This window comes from Ylistrum balloti, unplaced genomic scaffold (assembly GCF_031769215.1).
Source record: "Ylistrum balloti isolate Yb309-2 unplaced genomic scaffold, AGI_CSIRO_Ybal_v1 Utg370226, whole genome shotgun sequence".
NCBI lineage: Eukaryota > Metazoa > Mollusca > Bivalvia > Pectinida > Pectinidae > Ylistrum > Ylistrum balloti.
Genome location: NW_026782188.1, coordinates 1,598,616 through 1,624,462, shown reverse-complemented (window position 1 = coordinate 1,624,462; position 25,847 = coordinate 1,598,616). Strand labels below are relative to the sequence as shown.

Sequence of the window (25,847 nt, the reverse complement as noted above, 5' to 3'; positions counted from 1 at the left end):
TGAATGCTTATATCATTAAAAAATCATTACAAAACACCATAACGATAAATCTTGCAGAATTTATCTGATCTTACAGGTTAAATCTTGTAGAATTTATCTTATCTTACAGGTTAAATCTTGTAGAATTTATCTTATCTTACAGGTTAAATCTTGTAGAATTTATCTTATCTTACATATTAAATCTTGTAGAATTTATCTGATCTTACAGGTTAAATCTTGTAGAATTTATCTTATCTTACAGGTTAAATCTTGTAGAATTTATCTTATCTTACAGGTTAAATCTTGTAGAATTTACCTTATCTTACAGGTTAAATCTTGTAGAATTTATCTTATCTTACAGGTTAAATCTTGTAGAATTTATCTTATCTTACATCTTAAATCTTGATCTTACAGGTTAATTTATTTATCTTATCTTACAGGTTAAATCTTGTAGAATTTATCTTATCTTACATATTAAATCTTGTAGAATTTATCTTATTTTACAGGTGAAATCTTGTAGAATTTATATCATCTTCCATATTAAATCTTGTAGAATTTATCTTATTTTACAGGTTAAATCTTGTAGAATTTATCTTATCTTACATCTTAAATCTTGTAGAATTTATATCTTATCTTACAGGTTAAATCTTGTAGAATTTATCTTATCTTACAGGTTAAATCTTGTAGAATTTATCTCATCTTACAGGTTAAATCTTGTAGAATTTATCTGATCTTACAGGTGAAATCTTGTAGAATTTATCTGATCTTACAGGTGAAATCTTGTAGAATTCACCTTATCTTACAGGTTAAATCTTGTAGAATTTATCTTATTTTACAGGTTAAATCTTGTAGAATTTATCTTATCTTAAAGGTTAAATCTTGTAGAATTTATCTTATCTTACATATTAAATCTTGTAGAATTTATCTTATCTTACAGGTTAAATCTAGTAGAATTTATCTGATCTTACAGGTTTATCGATGGAAATCTACCAGGCGCATCGCATCCCTAGATACATATCTGCATTAAAGGGAAGATGTTGACGGCCATGTCTTTAAAATCCCCATCGATTTCACAGAGGGGAACTGAAGGGCTTAGAGGGGCTGAGAGGGGCTGGGCTGAGAGGGGTACACAGAGGGGCTTAGAAGGGCTGAGCTATCTAAGGATACATACCAACATATTTGACTCTGACCTCTATGTTCTAACAATTCAAACTAATTATAAAGTGTGATCTATTGCACTGTGGTGGAATGGCTTTAACGTCACATTAGTTGTCTGGGATGGATGTTTAAGGTATGGGATGACGTGATGCTACAGATCACGAACTTTAGTTTGTTTTTTTCTCTGTGCGTTTGGCGTTGCAGAACAATAACGAATGGGTTAGTGATTGTGTGTTGCTGTAATAATGGTCTTCGTTCAATCATTTGGCAAAACGGAATGCTTTTTTTTCATTGAGATTGAAATCTAAATATTTTCACTGGTAAACTCGTATGCTTGATTTAGTGAATTCCACAAACAATGTTTAATCCCATTGGAAACATTTGGGAGATTTGTCGCACCGTCTCCAGTTCTGGACTTAATTCATCATCTCCAAAATGTTTGTGGTTGATGCGGGATTCCCTAGCCTACAATAATGAATGAAACACACTGGTAAAAATTATAAGGATACTCCCTAACGAGCGATAATTACGTGCCACGTCCACCAATGTTCAAACTCAATGTAATACACGATAAAGTTGTGATTTACATGCCATTTATCTTTGATGAAGGAAATTTACATCCGAACAAAAATATTGTAGATCACGGCATATAATTTTTATATAGTCTTTATTTGCTTAAAAATGTTATCAATATACAAAAAGAGAAATATATATCATTATTTCTGGTTTCTTTTTCATTTTTTGTTCTGAATTGTTGTAATGATAAAAAGTATCAATTCTGACGCCATCGTGATTCATTGAAAGACATGTAAGACAAATGTGACATGATTTCGAATATACATCACAAGTTTTGAATATAAATCAAAACTTTCCAATATGAATCACATTATTCTGAATATAACGTCACACCATTTCGCATATAAATCAAGCGTTTTTGAGATATAAATCTCCGGGTTTTAGATTAAGAATCAAGGGATGACCAATGTTTGACACGCATACATATTATATATACACGGATCAATATTAAATACAGGTCTCAGCTGTAATGGATGACATGCTTGTGTTGTGATTGCGGATCCATGGAGAGGGAGTGTTTTGAAGAGATCTCAGGGTACACGCGAGAAGTGGGTCGATTTTTGGATAGTTTCCTAACGAAACAGACCAACCTAGATATATGTTGTTCGTACCGTGTGATTATTCAATGTTGGAAACAAGCCGGCAGGCCTCTAAAGGAAAGCTGATCACCCGGTGCATGTAAATAAGAAATATAAACAGAAAAAACTATTGGGATACAAACACGACAAATCGATATTTTCTCACTTTTCTGCTGTTTACGGTCTTGAATGAAATGTAATTGAAAAGTAAATCTTTACTTAAAACGTCCGAGGAATCGATTTTACTTTTGTCGTAGCGCTGTTTGCAGTTTCGAATTAACTGATGCCATCAACCATTTTACTTGAGATAATGGGGATCGGGGTCGGAAAACTTATATTATAGAATAGACTTTACGTTTACATGAACGATGTTTTACATACATATGTTCAAAACATTCAATTATAGTTCAAATGAAAATCGATATGTTTAATCTCTTTAGATAGAGAAATGATACGAGAACGCCATCCTACTAACCAGATTTTACATAAAGAATTCTGCTTGTACCGTCTAGTAAGGCTTAAATATGGTGCCAGAACTACCAGGAATCGATTGATTTGAGACACTGAGCTGTATATTGCTATGGGAGATTGATAAAGTGTATATAATACGTTTGTGTTTCAGTACAATCCGCAGTTTGTTTTCAATCAAGTTTCAACTTGCATCTTGCAAGGACTAAGTCATAGACGCAGCACTTTGTAGCGAACTAAGATGGCAATCAACTTACTTATAAAGATGATTTGTATATATAGGTTTGTACATAAGTAATTCATGTCGACTTGTCCTTTGATAAGACTGTTTACGTGTAGATTGGACGTCTATACATGTTGCTGTAGATGTTCAGGTGGGAAACATCCGCCAATTCCTCCATCTTTGTGAGGGAGTTTTGTCTTTAGAAACCCGGTCTGTGTAAATCATACTCTCAGTAGAGTTTTCTTCCCCTTTTTTTTTCTTCCTTCAAATTTCGATACCTCCCATAAACATACATCCATCCTTTTGATTGAAATGGCCTGGAAAATGCGGGTTTTTGCCGTTATTGTTGAGAAACAAACACAATTAAAATTTCTGGGAACATTTGGAATACTTCCAGACTTTGGGCAATGCGATCCGGAGGTTAAACCACAAAGAATCCTTCTTCACTTTAAATAATGTATTCTATTCCGTGCACGCGATGTCAGTTTTCTATAGACGCCATATCTGTTATGTTACTCTGTGCCCTAGAACTTCTATGGCCAAGCGTGGTAAGACACGGAAAGCTAAATCACTGCCCACCATTGACCAAGTTACTTCGTGTATATATATATATATATACATCATTTTTTTATTTCGTTTAATCAAGCCTTTGTTGTACTTTAGGAACCTCCGTTGAATAATGCAAACTGGATTGGTGTGTGTGTGAGGGTTAGGGGTGGGGGTGGGGTGTTGGGAGAGGGCGGTTTGTGTGTTGGGGGAGGGGGGAAGGGGGGATTTAGAATTATACATACAAAGAAAAACAACTGTTAAGTACATACATTAAGGAATTATTTTTTCCCGATAAGGAAAACGTGTTGTGGTTTTATTTGTAGACAATTATTATCACTTCGCCATTGTCTACTAACACAACTACATTTACCGTTGGTGAAAAATAGTTTGTCAGTTTATCATGCTTCATTAGCAAATTGGCTTACAATGAATGTTATCTATATATTACTATTAAAGTGGATGTATGGATAAGCCTCGTTCATATAGGATAACAAAACTTAAAGAGTCTTGATGACCAGAATCTTTATTGTTTGCTTGACTACTGATATTCCATTTTTTTTAAATTTCAAAGATGTTTCCATCAGTTAAGAACATGCATGCTAGCAAGGCATTTTTTTTATTCTATCATTGAACTTTTCCACAGCGACCAAAATTTATTCAAAGCGAAAGATATCATTTCATGTATTGTCAGTGAATTTCTGTAGTTCTATAGTTATACAGCTGACGTGATATCACTTCATGTATTGCCATTGAATTTCTGTAGTTCTACAATTAGAAGGCTGACGTGATATCACCTCATGTATTGCCAGTGAAATTCTGTAGTTCTATAGTTATAGAGCTGACGTAATATGACTTCATATATTGTCAGTGAATTTCTGTAGTTCTATTTTTAGAAGGCGGACGTGATATCACTTCATGTATTGTCAGTGAATTTCTGTAGTTCTATAGTTATAGAGCTGACGCGATATCACTTCATATATTGTCAGTGAATTTCTGTAGTTCTATAGTTATAAGGCTGACTTGATATCACTTCATGTATTGTCAGTGAATTTCTGTAGTTCTGTTTTTAGAAGGCGGACGTGATATCACTTTATGTTATTGTTTGTGAATTTATTGATATCACCTTAAGTAGTACTAGTAGATCAGCGAGTACCGTTGGAGCATCTTTTGTATGACAAGAAATAGGATTTTAGCAGGTTGACGTGATTACGGGTCATGTATGTTGTAAAGACACATTTCTCTTAAATTCCAATGTTGAAGGTACGGTGATGATGATAGCAGGGGATGTCCAACAGATATGTCTACATCCATGGCACTAAACCCTAATTCCAGACAATTGATTTTTGTGGAAATAGTCTATTACATAGCGCCAAATAGATTTTTAACAGCCCGATAGTCAGTCACGTCTTCCGAGGAGTGTAGCTTCTCAATTCACAACAAAAAAAAATCGAAAGACTTTTTATCTTCTCGTTTTGATACGTCTCAGTTGCGCCATGCTGACAGGGAGTACCTTTTATTTTACTGTAATAAACTGGATAAAAACGATCATAAGTAAATAACATTGATCCTTTTCCAAACATGACCACTCACTCCCTTCCAAGACAACCACGGTTGTCATTTTATGTTTTTGTTTATTCAACAATCAAATTTCTCATAAAAAATATAAATGACCATTTTTTCAGGTATCGGGAAATGGTGTGCCGGCGTTCCTATACTTAAATGTCCTCTCACAGGAGATCATTCACAAAACGACAATGGATCCATCGTCTACAAATGATTATTCGTCCATAGAAATTACACAATTATACATAGCCATTATTCCAACATGCCAACCTCTCCCTTTCCCAAAGACAACAGCTGTGATTTTAACTTCTTAATGTAAAATTTTATCGCAATAAAAAATGCAAGCCACTATTATATACAATCAAACTTCTTTTTTAGGTTTTGAGTCCCACAGTGTAAAAGTTAACACAGTTGATGATGTACTGCAGGCCAAAAATATTTCTCTAAAGTCAAAAAATAAACACATTAATCGATATACTTCGGAATCTAGCAATGCAATATAATGATAAGCTTGAACATCCGCACAAGCATAAATGACAACTTGTGTTAGAATGAATGATGTCAAAAGTAGAGACAATATTGATTTAAAATCTTATTCTAGTCTTAAAAACACAACCCTTTTATTTTTGTCGGACTGTCTGTACTTCGGCGTGTCAGATCATGTATACATGATAAACAAATGTTTTTTGGAAAGTGAAATATTTGCGCCTACGTTTTGTTTTTAACCGCCGCCAGTGCTAATGTAACCCGTCAGGGTTCTCAAGAGACACTGACACTTAGTCATAACCTTCCAAATAAAGATGTTTTCTACAAAACTGATAGCAAGGGCAGTTGTCAGTAAAGGAGTTAGTCAGAAAGGGAGTTGGTCAGTAAAGGAATTAGTCAGTAAAGGAGTTAGTCAGTAAAGAAGTTAGTCAGTAAAGGAGTTAGTCAGTAAAGAAGTTAGTCAGTAAAGAAGTTAGTCAGTAAAGGAGTTAGTCAGTAAAGGTGTTAGTCAGTAAAGGAGTTAGTCAGTAAAGGTGTTAGTCAGTAAAGAAGTTAGTCAGTAAAGAGTTAGTCAGTAAAGGAGTTGATCAGTAAAGGAGTTGATCAGTAAAGGAGTTAATCAGTAAAGGAGTTAGTCAGTAAAGAGTTAATCAGTAAAGAGTTAGTCAGTAAAGGAGTTAGTCAGTAAAGGAGTTAGTCAGTAAAGGAGTTAGTCAGTTAAGAAGTTGGTCAGTAAAGGAGTTAGTCAGTAAAATAGTTCGTCAGTAAAGGAGTTAGTCAGTAAAGGTGTTAGTCAGTCAAGGAGTTAGCTAGAAGGGGAGTTGGTCAGTAAAGGAGTTAGTCAGTAAAGGAGTTGGTCAGTAAAGGGGTTAGTCAGTAAAGGAGTTAGTCAGTAAAAGAGTTCGTTAGAAGGGGAGTTAGTCAGTAAAGGAGTTAGTCAGAAGGGGAGTAAGTCAGTAAAGGAGTAAGTCAGTAAAGGAGTTAGTCAGTAAAGGTGTTAGTCAGAAGGGGAGTTGGTCAGTAAAGGAGTTAGTCAGTAAAATAGTTCGTCAGTAAAGGAGTTAGTCAGTAAAGGTGTTAGTCAGTAAAGGTGTTAGTCAGTAAAGGAGTTAGTCAGTCAAGGAGTTGGTCAGTAAAGGGGTTAGTCAGTAAAGGAGTTAGTCAGTAAAAGAGTTCGTTAGAAGGGGAGTTAGTCAGTAAAGGAGTTAGTCAGAAGGGGAGTAAGTCAGTAAAGGAGTTAGTCAGTAAAGGAGTTAGTCAGAAGGGGAGTTAGTCAGTAAAGGAGTTAGTCAGAAGGAGAGTTAGTCAGTAAAGGAGTTAGTCAGAAGGGGAGTTAGTAAGTAAACGAGTTAGTCAGTAAACGAGTTAGCCAGAAGGGGAGTTGGTCAGTAAAGGAGTTAGTCAGTAAAGGAGATGGTCAGTAAAAGAGTTAGTCAGTAAAGGAGTTAGCCAGTAAAGGAGTTAGTCAGAAGGGAAGTTAGTCAGAAAGGGGTGAGACTACAAGGGAGACACTCATCACGCGCTGAATTTAGGCTCTCTAACCGTAGTTGGCCACATCTTGTGGAACCTCATCATGGTTGTTTATTTTCCTTGATTAGATAATCAGAAGATCAAAAATATCTAAGCTGTTTGAATTGTATATTTTTGATACATTATCTTAATGGCGCATGTTGGAGAGGTTTCAAATACTAAAACAATCAGAAACTGGACATGGACCATGGTCTCTTTGATGTAGTTCCAGATTAGCTGTATCTACATGGCTCTAGATCTAATATTCTTTATTTGGACCGTGCGATTATTACAGTGATATTTTCAGACAGATCTATCATCATGCCAATTCCAAGTATTAATATAATACAACTATAATAAGTTTTGTTAGTGATAATTCGGTGTGTTAACGGTTTGCAAATGAAAGTAGGACCGATATCCGCTGAACATGTATACAAATATGTATTATAAAGTAGGTGTACGGGATAGCGAGAAAATTTAATAAGATTTCCTTTCTTGTCTTCCTAAGGACATGATTTACACTAATTTACAGGCACGATTTTGGTAATGTAGTGTATACTTAGCCTGTCACATGCTTCAATAAATTCTGAGTGGAGATTTATACAAAATCGAAGACAGGCGACCCATCAAACCTACAGGTACACTCTACTCCTGAAGAACTAAGCGGTTCCAAGAACACTAGACACATCTATTATATTCTTGTCCGAAGTAAACACTCCAATAACCTTATTTATGATGGAACTTTTATTCGCGAGGGGAATGGTTTATCGAGCCAACCGTCTCTGTACTTTTTGTTAACCATTTAAACATGTTTACGCTGTATGTTTAAGGGGATGTAACTCGTACACCGTTTGATTTCATTTCATTTTATGCAAGCAAATGTGAGTAATATTGAAGCAAGCTTGAATTTTATATCATATGATGTCGTAATTAGCTTTATTTCTCTTACTACAAAGTACATTCTCCTAATAAATGAAAGCTTATTTAAATGCGATCGACGGTAATGCTGAAATTATACAAGATGCATACATCATCAAATATTTGTCATTCCAAGGGACAACAGAGCAAAATCCCTATATAAACGCTAGTTTCATTCCAAGATTGGATCCATACAATAAGATGTGATAATAATGATGTCGCTGAATAGCCTAACCCGACAGATTGATTATGCCGGCATGTAACGGACGAGCGATGTAGCGGATCAGTTTAAAAATAGAGTGCTAAAAGGTGAAAGATGATCGAGTTTCCTTTTCTTTCTTAGCCAGTAGGACTTGATGAGTGGTCTTTGTCTCCGGGATTAATTCCACGCGATAACAAAACAAGTTCATGACCAGTTCATATCGATAGCTGATATTAATCCGATCGTTCAGCTGCCTATAATTACCCAAGCGACGTTCTGTGATGTACGGTCTGTGTAAAAATAGACAATATTTAGTCGTCTTTTTCGTGACCTTATGAAGATATTTAATTGATATGGCTCACCAAGAGTGACCACTAAGTATTTATTATCCGTGGTAATCGTCTTCAGACTCTCGAGATGTACAATTTGATGGATTGGTGTATTAGTGTTCAAATTGTTCAGATTCTTAGATTCCGGCGAATAGTATCACTCGTCACGGTTGCCTCCCCTCCTTTAAGTCTGATGACCTTCAGTGTGTTCACAAATATTGTGTACGATTTACTAATAAATACTGTTAATTCAACACATAATTGCTCCGATCATGCAAGTCTTATGTAATAACAGGCTTGAAATTCTGTGGCGTAATTGTTTGACATCTTCTATCCGTTTTATCTTTTTGCTATAAGTGTAGTTGTAACAGAAATAGTTATTTATTTCAATGCCTCCGCTAGGATTCGAACTCGAGACTTCTGGCGTACTAGTCTGAACCGATCGAGCAAAAGAGAAACTCTCTGTAGCCGAGCGGTATGTTGAAGCTTTACCAGGGTGAATGATCGGAATACTCTGTCGTTATTGTCCTTGTGTATGATAGAAGAATTTACATGACTTTCCATTTGGTATGTGATTTATGAAACGGGTCTTATATTTTTTTTCATTTCATTTCATTTTCATCTTCGAAAGATCATGTTGAAAAATTCATGACGGATTTCATAAAATATCAAATGGAAACGAATTTAAGATTCTCTTTATCTCATGACTGGTTTTTTCAACCAAACATGGTACGTTACTACGTCAAACTTATATCAACTGATTTTCTGATATTAGCTGGTTGAACTTGAAATTACCAGTTGGTATCACAATTTAACAAGCGTCACGTGTGAGTTGTTCATGCAATTTCAGAAGACATACAGCCACATTATATATATTATTGTTTTAAGTCTGATAATGACTTTGGTCAGAGGAACTGTCGGGTAAATTAGATATTGTTCTGATAATTTTATCTATATATTACAGAATAGCTATATACTGTAAGTATATGGGCGTTGATCTTTTAGATCAACTTAGCTTGCAGAATTTCCATTTGTAAACAGTTGTAACATATCCAACAAACATTCCCTACGTTATTATAGTTTCCAGATGTATACTCGACATGTCACTTTGATCACAGGTTATTTACTTGTAAATCCAATTATTTGAAGCAGAGATCTTTTTCACAAGTCTGCTAATTTGGGTTTTCGTTTACACATGTCACGGCACAGGATGTCTCGACACATGTGAAACGACTTAAAACACAACTCACTACCTTACTGGACAGAGAAAGACGGACGTGAAGATGTTACCAGTTATCTTGTGATCAATAATAAATTCCGGCGGACCCTGACTAGAGACGTATGTCACACATGTAATATACGTCTCTGCCCTGACCTAGTGGTCACCTCTATCACCCCACACCCACCCGTTGTAAGCGAAAAGTTGCCAGACCTTCACATGAAAAGCCTCCGTAAACAAGATTCCGACCAATCTAGGATACACAACATGTTGGCACATGGGTCTTAACCTTTAAGTTAAAAGTACCCCTGCCCTATATCCCTCACTCGACACGACTTCATTACGTCATTACTCACTTAATATTTGCTCACAAGCTATCGATCCCAACATGTTGAAAGACTAACGCCCTTCTAACCCACTTGAAATATTTTACCTATGACCTTCCATTACAATAGCGTCATACATTGTATCATCTTCCTTTTATTGTTGAAGTAGGTTTCTGTACTCGTCCTGTTGTTGGTGTACAAATGGAGTATATCTATCAGCACTACCAGTTCAAAATAGTAGTTTATATAGTGAAGAGTCGAGACAGAAAACTGCGATCATATACGATGACTGATAGGGAAGTTTAAACACAAAACATATGATCTTGTTTTGGTTTTTCTACATAAAATGTCATGAATACAAATCTAACTAAGAAAATCAACAGATAAAGGTGAAACGTATACAACACAATTGATGATAAATAAATCTACAAATAAGACCAATGAGCGTAATTAAACAAAGTTGAAGGTTTAAATCGTCTGCCGTACAGTCCGATAGGTACGAGGCGACTGATGTGGAGACCTGTAGCGTTTTATACAGAGCTGTTCCTAGGCCAAGACAGAGCTGTATTAAGTACATTGTTCAGTGTTTGTATAGGTTCTGTTTAGTTCATTAACAATTAATTGATTGACTGATTCAGTTGATTTGTCGAGTTTACGTTACATCAATTATCATTTCATTTTTCTTCTCTGTATTTTGGCAAATGATATACCATACATGTATCATATCTATGTACGTGATTCGGGCAGCACTGTCTGTTTACATCTCGTACGTGATTCAGGCAGCACTGTCTGTTTACATCTCGTACGTGATTCAGGCAGCACCGTCTGTTTACATCTCGTACGTGATTCAGGCAGCACTGTCTGTTTTCATCTCGTACGTGATTCAGGCAGCACCGTCTGTTTACATCTCGTACGTGATTCAGGCAGCACCGTCTGTTCAGATCTCGTACGTGATTCAGGCAGCACTGTCTGTTTACATCTCGTACGTGATTCAGGCAGCACCGTCTGTTTACATCTCGTACGTGATTCAGGCAGCACTGTCTGTTTACATTTCGTACGTGATTCAGGTAGCACTGTCTGTTTACATCTCGTACGTGATTCAGGCAGCACTGTCTGTTTACATCTCGTACGTGATTCAGGCAGCACTGTCTGTTTACATCTCGTACGTGATTCAGGCAGCACTGTCTGTTCACATCTCGTACGTGATTCAGGCAGCACTGTCTGTTTACATCTTGTCCGTTTTTTGTTGACGTGTAAGGTAAGGGTTTTGTGTATTACCTCATTCCTAACAGATCTATCACGCTTGTCGCTCTCTTTTCAAGAGATTGCAATTTTTATGGTACTTAAAACAACAGAGTGAACTCTCCAAACAAATCACCTGAAATGATATGTAACGTTGATTTATAAATCCCCCCAATTGTCGTGGGGAAAAACCCACTCAAGTTACAATAGGGGCTGACAAATGTCTAGATACCTGAATTACAATCGAATGTTGGAAAACTACTCGAACTGATAAGGGGGATTTGTTAACCAAAACACCTAGAAATTCAAAGTGAAGTGCTCCAACCAATCAAACATCCACGGTGTATTGGTACAACAAATCAGTTATACAATTTGCTTTAGTAACATAGTAAATCAGGTACGGTGGGGGATCGATTCCATCACGTCAGGAAACGTGACACTTAAGTAGTAGTGTTACATTCGTAAATGGGTAGTTATACTCACTGTGTAGTATGTCAAGTCAAGATTCTGGCGTGGTTCTCCATTGTATAAATCAGTTATATATGTCTTACCATAACGAGGCTAAAACGTCATAATGTTCAATTCAAAGAATTGGCAGGTTGTCTGGGAGTGCTTGATAGAACACTGACGGCAGGTTGTCTGGGAGTGCTTGATATAACACTTATGGCAGGTTGACAGGGAGTGCTTGATAGAACACTGATGGCAGGTTGTCTGGGAGTGCTTGATATAAAACTGACGGCAGGTTGTCTGGGAGTGCTTGATAGAACACTGATGACAGGTTGTCTGGGAGTGCTTGATAGAACACTGACGGCAGGTTGTCTGGAAGTGTTTGATAAAACACTGACGACAGGTTGTCTGGGAGTGCTTGATATAACACTGGTGGCAGGTTGTCTGGGAGTGATTGATAGAACACTGATGACAGGTTGTCTGGGAGTGCTTGATACAACACTGATGGCAGGTTGTCTGGGAGTGCTTGATAGAACACTGGTGGCAGGTTGTCTGGGAGTGCTTGATATAACACTGATGACAGGTTGTCTGGGAGTGCTTGATATAACACTGATGACAGGTTGTCTGGGAGTGCTTGATAGAACACTGATGACAGGTTGTCTGGGAGTGCTTGATATAACACTGACGGCAGGTTGTCTGGGAGTGCTTGATATAACACTGGTGGCAGGTTGTCTGGGAGTGCTTGATATAACACTGGTAGCAGATTGTCTGGGAGTGCTTGATAGAACACTGATGACAGGTTGTCTGGGAGTGCTTGATAGAACACTGGTGGCAGGTTGTCTGGGAGTGATTACACTGCGTTGATTGAACAGTACTGGGGCATAGCAACAGAATATAGATCTATATTTATGTGTAAGTATGATGCCTTTGTAAAGACTTGATAAATGTAAGAATAAGACAAAAACCAGTTAACGATGAAGCGTATATTTCAACAATGAGTATAGAGAGCACATAAATAAAAAAAAACACACACTTTTTCTCCAAGTCCTCCGTCATATGCATTCAGTATAAGGCACTTATAAGACATACATCATTTCACACCGACAGGACAAATAATAATTAAGCTGATAGCTGAAATAACTATCAACAAGGAAGGCTTCATCTGTTTGTTTGATTCTCAATAGCTCTCTTCAGTATTTTTTCTCACAACTGGCCCGAGGATTGTACAGGAGATACACTCGTGTGAATAAAACTTTAGATATAATTCTTCTGTGTCTTTCATGGACAAGACAAGATAACTTGCAGCATGGGCTTAGATACATCTCGATAGAGACAGGAAGGTACACAAATTAAAGTAATTTGATTTTTTAAAATATTTTCTATAATCTGAAAATAAATAGTATGTGTTTACTGTGTTTAGTTAATGATACCGGAACATAAATCAAGTCAAATGTTCTACCACTGACCTTGTCATACAGTATAAGGTCAAATGTACTACCACTGACCTTGTCATACAGTAAAGGTCAAATGTTCTACCAATGACCTTGCCATACAGTAAAAGGTCAAATGTTCTACCACTGACCTTGTCATACAGTATAAGGTCAAATGTACTACCACTGACCTTGTCATACAGTAAAGGTCAAATGTTCTACCACTGACCTTGTCATACAGTATAGGTCAAATGTTCTTCCACTGACCTTGTCATACAGTATGAGTCTAATGTTCTGCCACTGACCTTGTCATACAGTATAGGTCAAATGTTCTTCCACTGACCTTGTCATTCAGTATAAATCAAATGTTCTACCACTGACCTTGTCATACAGTATAAGGTCAAATGTTCTATCACTGACAGCACGTGTTACAGCACGTGTTACAGCACGCGTCTCGCGTCTCTTTTTCTATCAATGTTACTTTAGACAAGTGTAGATAATTCAGAAATATATAATCCTCGACGTCATGGCTACTTTTATCCAAGATTGTCTCATTGTTGTAAACTATTCTTATATTTGTGTTTAGTATATATATACATATGTATGTGAGACAGTGGACGTCGGATGTCAAGTATGGAACCATAGAGTCAACGGTACATTTTGGAGTTTTCACCCGAGCCATATCTTGTGGAACATGCGCTTTCCAGTAAATATCGGAGCGAGGTGAGGCACGTGACAGTTCAGATCTATCACAGTAGTAAACAATGCCATTAAAATACAATTTAGGCTTATTAACGAGTATTAGAAAATAATGTCAATCAAAACATAATTATAAACACTGCGTTCGTTGTTAGTATAAATATGATATATCTATAGCAGAGCGGCTCTCTGATAGCAGCATTTGTCCTGAAGATTTTCTCATCAAAACTTCAGTAAGACCTGTCGGCCAGTTACAGTATGGTACATGGTTGTCCCTCTATCTTATAACCGGCAGGGCTAAGTACTGATACAATGGCATTGTTGATCAACTGTTTCATCTTCTTTTGACCGTCTGGTGAGCATTCGATGTAACAAGATGCACCAAGTCGCCTCGCCATAGCAGCTCCATCAGACTTGGATACAGGACTCCGGCCACATCGCCGTAGTTCCTCAACCACGCTATCGTCCTTACGGAGGTCAGTTTGTGTATTGACCAATATGAAAGGAGTATCTCCCATCTGTCGTTTTATAATCGGTATCCATTTCTTTTCGGCATTGCTGAAGGACTCGGGTCTGACGGCAGAGAAACACACCACAAACACATCGGTTCCAGGAAATACGTTCTGGGTAACATCAGAGCATGGGTCCTAAGTGAGACAAGAAAAAACATGATCATTTTAGATGGACAAAATCGGGATTCTGTATTTGAAACGTTCGTATGCACAATATGAAACGACACAGGTGATGAGAGTTTACACTTAACCTATCGTTAAACATTGTACATACTGCCCACAGAAAGAAATGTTTACGAAACCGACATGAAAATTTGAGCACAAATCACAATGATAGATAGGTGTTTTGTTATTTTTTAAGATCTTTAAGATTTTAATCTTTGACTTACGAAAGCCAGACATGATGTTTTGACAGATATCCTATCAGTTGTAGACATCTGTACGGGCGATTGTTTTACATAGTCTTTGCTGTAGGCTGGTGTTTAAGCTTGAAGATAGCGGCATTGCTTAAGATACTGGGATTTACTTAATATATAAGCCTGTTAGAGCTACCGGAATTATGAGACGATTTGTCTGTTCGCAGGATAGAGCTACCGGCATGATGAGACGGTTTGTCTATGAGACGGTTTGTCTGTGAGACGGTTTGCTTGTTCGCAGGATAGAACCACCGGAATGATGAGACTGTTTGTCTGTTTGCAAGAAAAAGCTATAGGAATGATGAGGCGGTTTGTCTGTTTACAAGAAAGAGCTATCGGAATGATGAGACGATTTGTCTGTTTGCAAGAAAGAGCTATCGGAATGATGAGACGGTTTGTCTGTTTGCAAGAAAAAGCTATAGGAATGATGAGGCGGTTTGTCTGTTTACAAGAAAGAGCTATCGGAATGATGAGACAATTTGTCTGTTTGCAAGAAAGAGCTATCGGAATGATGAGACGGTTTGTCTGTTCGCAAGAAAGAGCTACCGGAATGATGAGACGATTTGTCTGTTCGCAAGAAAGAGCTACCGGAATAATGAGACGGTTTGTCTGTTCTCAGGAGTACAGGGGTTCTATCTTTGCTGAGTTGGGATGTCGAGGTTTACAATTATATCAGTGGCAATACCGGCGTTGGTGTTAGTGTAAGCCTTTTCAGAGGGTGGAGATATGGTGATTATTAAAGGTGTTGTTACTATGTCCCATTCTCATATCACACCGTAAGAAAACAATACCTCTTTAACGATGCCCTCCGTATTCCCTATATCTATCATCATAAGTACCCTCCGTATTCCCTATATCTATCATCATAAGTACCCTCCGTATTCCCTATATCTATCATCATAAGTACCCTCCGTATTCCCTATATCTATCATCATAAGTACCCTACGTATTCCCTATATCTATCATCATAAGTACCCTCCGTATTCCCTCTATCTATCATCATAAGTACCTTCCTTCTTCCCTATATCTATCATCATAAGTACCCTCCGTATTCCCTATATCTATCATCATAAGTACCTTCCGTATTCCCTATATCTATCATCATAAGTACCCTCCGTATTCCCTATATCTATCATCTTAAGTACCCTCCGTATTCCCTATATCTATCATCATAAGTACCCTTCTTCCCTGTATGTATCATCATAAGTACCCTTCGTATTCCCTATATGTACCATCCTATTTACCCTCCGTATTCCCTATATCTATCATCATAAGTATCCTCCGTATTCCCTATATGTACCATCCTATTTACCCTCCGTATTCCCTATATGTACCATCCTATTTACTCTTTGTATTCACTTTATTTATACCGCAATCCTTGTCAATAAATATAGATACGACAACTATCTTTCATGAAGTTCATTGGTCTGGATCAGTAAAGGAATATATTTCGTTTCTTGTCAATATCTTCAGACAAAAACAAGTCTATTCTATATAACACATATCACAATAATTATCCAACAGGTTATAGACACCAAACATTAGCGTTTTTGAACTATTTGAACACCAAGCTTCGGGAGTATAAGTTCTTTTCCAACTCCATTCAATGTAATGTCTACGGGGTTACACTGTTTATATTGATATTTTGGGGCTAAGGCAGAGTTATTGTCTGATAAAATCATCTTTGCTATAATACACTAGCAGTACGTTCGACGTAAGGTGAGGTGACGGTGCGATCCCGATGTAAGGTGAGGTGACGGTACGATCCCGATGTAAGGTGAGGTGACGGTACGATCCCGATGTAAGGTGAGGTGACGGTCCGATCCTGATGTAAGGTGAGGTGACGGTCCGATCCTGATGTAAGGTGAGGTGACGATGCGATCCCGATGTAAGGTGAGGTGACGGTACGATCCCGATGTAAGGTGAGGTGACGGTACGATCCCGATGTAAGGTGAGGTGACGGTCCGATCCTGATGTAAGGTGAGGTGACGGTGCGATCCCGATGTAAGGTGAGGTGACGGTACGATCCCGATGTAAGGTGAGGTGACGGTCCGATCCTGATGTAAGGTGAGGTGACGGTACGATCCCGATGTAAGGTGAGGTGACGGTCCGATCCCGATGTAAGGTGAGGTGACGGTACGATCCCGATGTAAGGTGAGGTGACGGTCCGATCCTGATGTAAGGTGAGGTGACGGTACGATCCTGATGTAAGGTGAGGTGACGGTGCGATCTCAATGTAAGGTGAGATACCGGTGCAATCCCGGTGTAAGGTGAGATACCGTTGCAATCCCGGTGTAAGGTGAGATACCGGTGCGATCCCCCCGGTGTAAGGTGAGATACCGGTACGATCCCCCCGGTGTAAGGTGAGATACCGGTGCGATCCTGATGTAAGGTGAGGTGACGGTACGATCCTGATGTAAGGTGAGGTGACGGTGCGATCCCAATGTAAGGTGAGATATCGGTGCAATCTCGGTGTAAGGTGAGATACCGGTGCGATCCCCCCGGTGTAAGGTGACGTGACGGTGCGACCCCCCTCCTCCCAACCCCGATGTAAGGTGAGGTGACGGTGCGACCCCCCCTCCTCCCAACCCCGATGTAAGGTGAGGTGACGCTGCGATCCCGACGTAAGTTGAGGTGACGGTGCAATCCTCAACACATATTACATGATGAGTCAGCACGTTAATGTAAACAGGACTTTATTTCCTTAAAACGTTTAACAGATTTTCTCCCCTATAACATCGATTTCCATTTCGCTCTAACGATAATATATGATATAGATACAGTAGACGCTGCGTTAAAGCCGTCTCTCCACGAAAACTTAATTCATGTCTGGCAGACGGAGGTCGAATCTACATAGAAAATACAAACAAATCATCCGTTTTTCTTTTCTATTTTTTTTACTTTGGGTACTTTTTAAACATGCTTGGGTGTCTGAGTACAAACACGAAGGTCACGAACAGATTGAGCTGGTGATCAATCAGACGTCATGTACACTCAGTTGTAAACTTAACTGGCTATTTGATGGTCTGTGGTCTGACGTAACGACCAGACAAAGTCTGTGATAGGTGAAATATGGTCCTGTTGTTTTATTCACAGTAGATATACTTGTACGAAATAACACCAATACCTCCCTATGTTGATAAATTCAAGAAGAAGCACCAAGCCTCCCCTAATCCCTACCAAAATGTAAATATGCACACGAAGAATAGACTATTGTATATAACTGGGACAGGAAGGGGGACTATCATCAGAACAGGTTATTGTATATAACTGGGACAGGAAGAGGGGACTACCATCAGAACAGGTTATTGTATATAACTGGGACAGGAAGGGGGGACTATCATCAGAACATGTTATTGAATATAATTGGGACGGGGAGGGAGGACTATTATCAGAACAGGTTATTGTATATAACTGGGACAGGAAGGGGGGACTATTATCAGAACAGATATATAACTGGGACAGGAAGGACGGGATATCATCAGAACAGATATATAACTGGGACGTGAAGGGAGGTACTATCATCAGAACAGGTTATTGAATATAACTGGGACGGGAAGGACGGGATATCATCAGAACAGGTTATTGAATATAATTGGGACGTGAAGGGAAGGACTTTCATCAGAACAGCTTATTGTATATAACTGGGACAGGAAGGGGTGGGGCTATCATCAGAACAGGTTGTTGTTTATAACTGGGACGTGAAGTGAGGGACTATCATCAGAACATGTTATTGTATATAACTGGGACAGGAAGGGAGGGCTATCATCAGAACATGTTATTGTATATAACTGAGACGGGAAGGGGGACTCTCATCAGAACAGGTTATTGTATATAACTGGGACGGGAAAGGGGGACTATCATCAGAACAGGTTATTGTCTATAACTGGGACGGGAAGGACGGGATATCATCAGAACAGGTTATTGTATATAACTGGGACGTGATGGGAGGGCTATCATCAGAACATGTTATTGTATATAACTGGGACGGGAAGGGGGACTCTCATCAGAACAGGTTATTGTATATATCTGGGACGGGAAAGGGGGACTATCATTAGAACAGGTTATTGTATATAACTGGGACGGGAAGGACGGGATATCATCAGAACAGGTTATTGTATATAACTGGGACGTGATGGGAGGGCTATCATCAGAACAGGTTATTGTATATAACTGGGACAGGAAGGGAGGGACTATTATCAGAACAGATATATAACTGGAACGGGAAGGGAGGGACTATCATCAGAACAGGTTATTGTATATAACTGGGACAGAAAGGGGTGGAGCTATCATCAGAACAGGTTATTGTATATAACTGGGACGTGAAGGGAGGGCTATCATCAGAACAGGTTATTGTATATAACTGGGACGTGATGGGAGGGCTATCATCAGAACAGGTTATTGTATATAATTGGGACAGGAAGGGAGGGCTATCATCAGAACAGGTTATTGTATATAACTGGGACGGGGAGGGAGGGCTATCATCAGAACAGGTTATTGTATATAACTGGGACAGGAAGGGGTGGAGCTATCATCAGAACAGGTTATTGTATATAACTGGGACAGGAAGGGAGGGACTATTATCAGAACAGATATATAACTGGAATGGGAAGGGAGGGACTATCATCAGAACAGGTTATTGTATATAACTGGGACAGAAAGGGGTGGAGCTATCATCAGAACAGGTTATTGTATATAACTGGGACGTGAAGGGAGGGCTATTATCAGAACAGGTTATTGTATATAACTGGGACGTGATGGGAGGGCTATCATCAGAACAGGTTATTGTATATAACTGGGACAGGAAGGGAGGGACTATTATCAGAACAGATATATAACTGGAATGGGAAGGGAGGGACTATCATCAGAACAGGTTATTGTATATAACTGGGACAGAAAGGGGTGGAGCTATCATCAGAACAGGTTATTGTATATAACTGGGACGTGAAGGGAGGGCTATCATCAGAACAGGTTATTGTATATAACTGGGACAGAAAGGGGGGACAATGATCAGAAAAGGTATATAACTGGGACAAGAGTTGAAGGACAACACTTACATGTGTAACAGGTAATGATATTTCAATGAGTATAGTAATATTACCATTTTGTTACCGTCCAATTCAGGACTTGGACCTTCCGAATTTAGCTGACGCAACGCCCCTACATAGACCCTAATGTAACTTTAGAAAGTCTTACACACAGACCTCAAATTTAACCTTGTCATTTCGTGACTTTCTAAAAAGTAGAACAAGACCTGTTCTAATTAGAGAAATAAAATCTATGTATCATTTTAGCAAAGTAAACCCGGAAACAAACATGACTGCCTATTCGTCTGATATTATATAAGTGAAACCTTTCAAATGTTTATGATTGACGAGGTGTAACGCCCTTTGGCATCCGCATTGTTTCGTGGATAGGAGACATATTTCTACAAAACATCACAGCAATAAAAATTCTAATTCAAATCTTGATTTCATAAAAAATTGATACAGAAAAAACTTCAAGTTCAGAGTTCATATAATCAAATACGAAACCAAATATGAAAGTATTTTCATTTATAAAATCTGATCTCATTTTATTTGATCAGTTTGAGGATTAAGAGGAATCTATTAATTTTTTCTAGGATTTTTACAGAATGTAGCATAACTAGGAACCAATTAAGAATTTTTACAACTTTTACAGAATGTAGCATAACTAGGAACCAATTAAGAATTTTTACAACTTTTACAGAATGTAGCATAACTAGGAACCAATTAAGAATTTTTACAACTTTTACAGAATGTAGCATAACTAGGAACCAATTAAGAATTTCTACAACTTTTACAGAATGTAGCATAACTAGGAATCAATTAAGAATTTTTACAACTTTTACAGAATGTAGCATAACTAGGAACCAATTAAGAATTTTTACAACTTTTACAGAATGTAGTGTAACTAGGAACCAATTAAGAATTTTTACAACTTTTACAGAATGTAGTGTAACTAGGAACCAATTAAGAATTTCTACAACTTTTACAGAATGTAGCATAACTAGGAACCAATTAAGAATTTCTACAACTTTTACAGAATGTAGCATAACTAGGAACCAATTAAGAATTTTTACAACTTTTACAGAATGTAGCATAACTAGGAACCAATTAAGAATTTTTACAACTTTTACAGAATGTAGTGTAACTAGGAACCAATTAAGAATTTCTACAACTTTTACAGAATGTAGCATAACTAGGAACCAATTAAGAATTTCTACAACTTTTACAGAATGTAGCATAACTAGGAACCAATTAAGAATTTTTACAACTTTTACAGAATTTAGTGTAACTAGGAACCAATTAAGAATTTCTACAACTTTTACAGAATGTAGCATAACTAGGAACCAATTAAGAATTTTTACAACTTTTACAGAATGTAGTGTAACTAGGAACCAATTAAGAATTTCTACAACTTTTACAGAATTTTTACAACATTTTAAAGAAGCACAGTAGCATAACTAGGAACCAATTAAGAATTTCTACAACTTTTACAGAATGTAGCATAACTAGGAACCAATTAAGAATTTTTACAACTTTTACAGAATGTAGCATAACTAGGAACCAATTAAGAATTTTTACAACTTTTACAGAATGTAGTGTAACTAGGAACCAATTAAGAATTTCTACAACTTTTACAGAATGTAGCATAACTAGGAACCAATTAAGAATTTCTACAACTTTTACAGAATGTAGCATAACTAGGAACCAATTAAGAATTTTTACAACTTTTACAGAATGTAGTGTAACTAGGAACCAATTAAGAATTTCTACAACTTTTACAGAATGTAGCATAACTAGGAACCAATTAAGAATTTTTACAACTTTTACAGAATGTCGTGTAACTAGGAACCAATTAAGAATTTCTACAACTTTTACAGAATGTCGTGTAACTAGGAACCAATTAAGAATTTTTACAACTTTTACAGAATGTAGCATAACTAGGAACCAATTAAGAATTTTTACAACTTTTACAGAATGTAGCATAACTAGGAACCAATTAAGAATTTTTACAACTTTTACAGAATGTAGCATAACTAGGAACCAATTAAGAATTTCTACAACTTTTACAGAATGTAGTGTAACTAGGTATCAAGTTAGAATTTTCAGAACGACGTGGTAACAAAGACAGGAAGGGAGGTAGGATGTATGCTTGACAGAGATTCGCTTCCCTATCAAAATAATAAATGTGTCCCGGCCATACCTTAACCTTACATAGCTGACATGGATGACGTATACAAACCACACTGATGAAGTGCATTTTTAAGTTTGACATTTTAAAGAAGCACAGTTATACAAGAGTTACTAAAGAACCCTAAAGAATAAAAAAAATCTGAAAACAGTCGGTTTTTTCAACTCGAAAAAAATCTTTGGACATCATGGGGCGGCGTAACCGATAACAATGAGATTTTATACATGTAGCATGGTGATGGATCAGTTTCAGAACAATGCGATCTATGTTTGATTGAGTTTATACCAGAAGATGCGACTTTTGTGAAAATTGCAAGCAGAAAATGTGATCTTTTTGAGGATTAATTACTACCAGGAGGTGTAGCCTTGACGAGGATCTCTACAAGGAGATATGGCCTTCGTGAAGAGTTAATTTCTATGAGAAGATGTGACCTTCGCAAGAATTTCTATGAGAAGATGTGACCTTCGCAAGAATTTCTAAGAGAAGATGTGACCTTCGCAAGAATTTCTAAGAGAAGATGTGACCTTCGCGAGGATTTCTAAGAGAAGATGTGACCTTCGCGAGGATTTCTAAGAGAAGATGTGACCTTCGCGAGGATTTCATCCAGAAGATGGTTTTTAAATGGTTAGTTCATGGTTTGGTCTTTACAGAACGATTCACAGGTAAAATCTGTCTTTAAACGTTGCAAAAATATTTCAGATTTCCACATGGAACAGGTACATGTTTGCTGTGTTTAATAGAGCATGTCTACTGAATCATCAAAAGGAGCAATTAATCGAGGTTAAATAGTTTTACAATCAATTAAACTAAAACAATCAATTAAACTATCAATTAAACTTAAACTCCAATTCATTTCCTACAGGTGTACACAATCTATAAATACTGGATGAAACATCATATCTATGTAACTGATGATTATCAACCCCACTCCACTCCTACAATAAAACAGACAATGAGCGGAGTAAATAAATAGCGGTACACGTGGACGTGAAATCACTTCCGACACGTATTGACAGATGTGTTCGTATTCCCGTAATTACCGGTACACCACATACCTAAGGGCTTAACGTGTGTCTGGTAACCTACCTAAGTGCGTCACTCCCAGTGTATTGCGGTCAGCTAGGTCAGTGGTGGCGAGGGGGCGTCATCAGAATATACAAGTGTACTAAAAGGGTGTGTTGGAAAGTGCTGACAGAGGGAGTATCATCAGAATATATAAGTGTAAATAGAGTGTAAGTTGTATCGTGGTGACAGAGGGAGTATCATCAGAATATATAAGTGTAAATAGAGTGTAAGTTGTATCGTGGTGACAGAGGGAGTATCATCAGAATATATAAGTGTAAATAGAGTGTAAGTTGTATCGTGGTGACAGAGGGAGTATCATCAGAATATATAAGTGTAAATAGAGTGTAAGTTGTATCGTGGTGACAGAGGGAGTAGCATCAGAATATATAAGTGTAAATAGAGTGTAAGTTGGAGAGTGACAGTGTAATAAGTCAGTTATGACAATGTTATGTCTCGGAGTGGGATAAAACTTTAGATTCTATAACAGATATACCCGTGTTACGATATTTTGTGAGAAACAATTAACCACAAAAATATCATCACAAGTGTCGTGTTTTGCTTTTCCTTTCTGGGCTAGGATTCCTAACTTTTCGGGACTATGTTTCACAGCATGTTTTTTATCGAGTTCAAATAATCACGTTATTCTAAAGTCTTTACCGCGTGAAATAATGTTACTTTTTACTGTCCACATAGGCTACCAAATATAATGCCTAGATATTTCTTGTAAATAATTATCAATGACATAGTATTACACCACTGAAATATCAAACTGATACTGCTAAGCGTGGGTATCCTAAAGGACACATGGTAGACATGCCGTGTGTCACCTACTCATCAGAGAGCACGTAACCACCCTGTCCCTATCTCACCTGTTCCAACGTGTCTATCAGCTGTAGGTGGTATCGCTTTCCAGATATGCAAATGTTACCTATGAACGACAGAAAAAATAAAAAAAGCTGTCAGCGTATGTTATAGAAGAGGTCAATATTTAATTCAGTCAGAGTACAAAGTCCGAAAGGTCATTGTCAGTCACTTGACCATGAAAATATACAAAATATAAAGAATAAAGCTACTGACAGAGAAACACGTACAGTAATTTTAACTTCATGGAAATCAATAAGTAAACAATATGCCTATGTATTACAGAACGATATCATTTCAACTTCGATAGTAACTCACATTTGTTAAAATATATGTGTTTGTCTTGATTTTATAACAGAATTTTTAGATGAGAGTTATTTCCCTTGAAATTGTAAATTATTCATTTTGATGGCGAGTTTAGTCTCTGGATAAAAAACAAGGTGTGTGACTGGCAATGAACGAAAAAGTTTGTCATGTATCTTTTATAATACAGTTTGCAATACATTTTACAATATCAGTCGAAGTTTTTATGTATTTCCCCAAAGCTAAAAAAATGTTGCAAGATACATGTGTGATACAAAGGACAGTAGCACTCAGTTATAGTGTCGTCGGTAATAAAACATCCCAAGTCGATGATATTCTGTAAATTGTAAAATTGTAACCCTAACGTATATTTCTAAACACATTTTACACTTGTATTGACAAATATAGAAAAAAAATCTTGTTTACCTGGTGTACAAGTTATAATTTTCATTAACAAATCTAAAAATAGATTACAACTACCAAAGACACGCGGTATAATATAATAACATATTAAAAAATAATACAGATACACAGCAACATAGGAATACACAATAAATGTAATAATCCGGACCATTTATCACAGAGGTAAGTTGCGTAATACAATCAAGGAAAGGCATGTAGATTATGCAGTACATTAATTTGTGTATGAAATAATGAATATTATGAAACATCATTACATACATTGTCACTGTGCATCTGTATGATAAATGGTGCGTGAGACATATTTAGCGCATGACACAGAATTACTGACCCAAATCGACAACAACAAACCAGAAATAGTTCGCATCGTGTCTGATGTAATAAACATTACTGTGACATGATGTGTTACCACTGGACAATGGTCAATTCGTGTGTCGAATGTGTGAAGGGGATACATACCCGCATAGTTATCGAAGACCGAGGGAACATGTTGTGTCTCTGGAAATTTATTTGTGGCATAACACACCAACATGCTGGTTTTACCCACAGCATCGTCTCCTATGACCACACACTTGATAAAATTGGTCCTCAGAATCACCATAATTAGTCTGTATTGTCTATTTAGGATTGAGAGAATCACACATTATGTTATATAGCTGATGATGTTTAAAAATCTCACTGCGTCAATATAAACCACATGGCCTAGGAAAGCATCTCTCTTTGTTTTCGTGTGAAGTTACAACCGTGTATATGCCCGCCAACTTATAAATCACATATCTTGTCACGTGCTCGCCCAGGTAAACTCTCAGGTATTTCAGGAGAACTTATCAACAGACCTGTGTATATTTCTAACAAATAGCAAGGTAAACCTGAGCGATCAAGCTGTGTGATTTTATATCAGATAGGCCCATCATTGTTTAGGTGTATTTAAAGTGAAATTGACGTGTCACATGAGCACATTAATTCTATTTCGCCGTCACAGCAGTATCCAAATGAGATATCTTTATTATGGTCAGCTGATAATTTGAATTCTGTCGCCATCTCTTAAGACATGAATGATATAGTACGATGGGTTCAGATTAATGGACTGTAAATAGACTGTTTATGGAACTCCCACACCTTGTCGAAGGTAGCAAGTCATACAGAGATCA

The 25,847-nt window shown here is 37.4% G+C and overlaps 1 protein-coding gene across 1 annotated transcript; it reads right to left on the bottom strand.

Moving 5' to 3' along the window:
* Positions 1–14,152: 14,152 nt before the first annotated feature.
* On the bottom strand, positions 14,153–25,297 carry LOC132551940 (cell division control protein 42 homolog). Its single transcript, XM_060216084.1, has 3 exons — positions 25,156–25,297; positions 23,982–24,040; positions 14,153–14,548 (listed from the first exon to the last, which is right to left on the bottom strand). Exons 1-3 carry the CDS (start codon positions 25,295–25,297, stop codon positions 14,153–14,155), a joined length of 597 nt encoding a protein of 198 aa, XP_060072067.1.
* Positions 25,298–25,847: the final 550 nt, after the last annotated feature.

Coding starts and splice junctions, on each gene's coding strand:
- LOC132551940 (XM_060216084.1), bottom strand. CDS start 25,297: ATGGTGATTCTGAGGACCAATTTTATCAAGTGTGTGGTCATAGGAGAC. Junction 24,041..25,155: donor GGTCTTCGATAACTATGCGG/GTATGTATCCCC, acceptor TGTCGTTCATAG/GTAACATTTGCATATCTGGA. Junction 14,549..23,981: donor TGATAGACACGTTGGAACAG/GTGAGATAGGGA, acceptor TGTCTCACTTAG/GACCCATGCTCTGATGTTAC.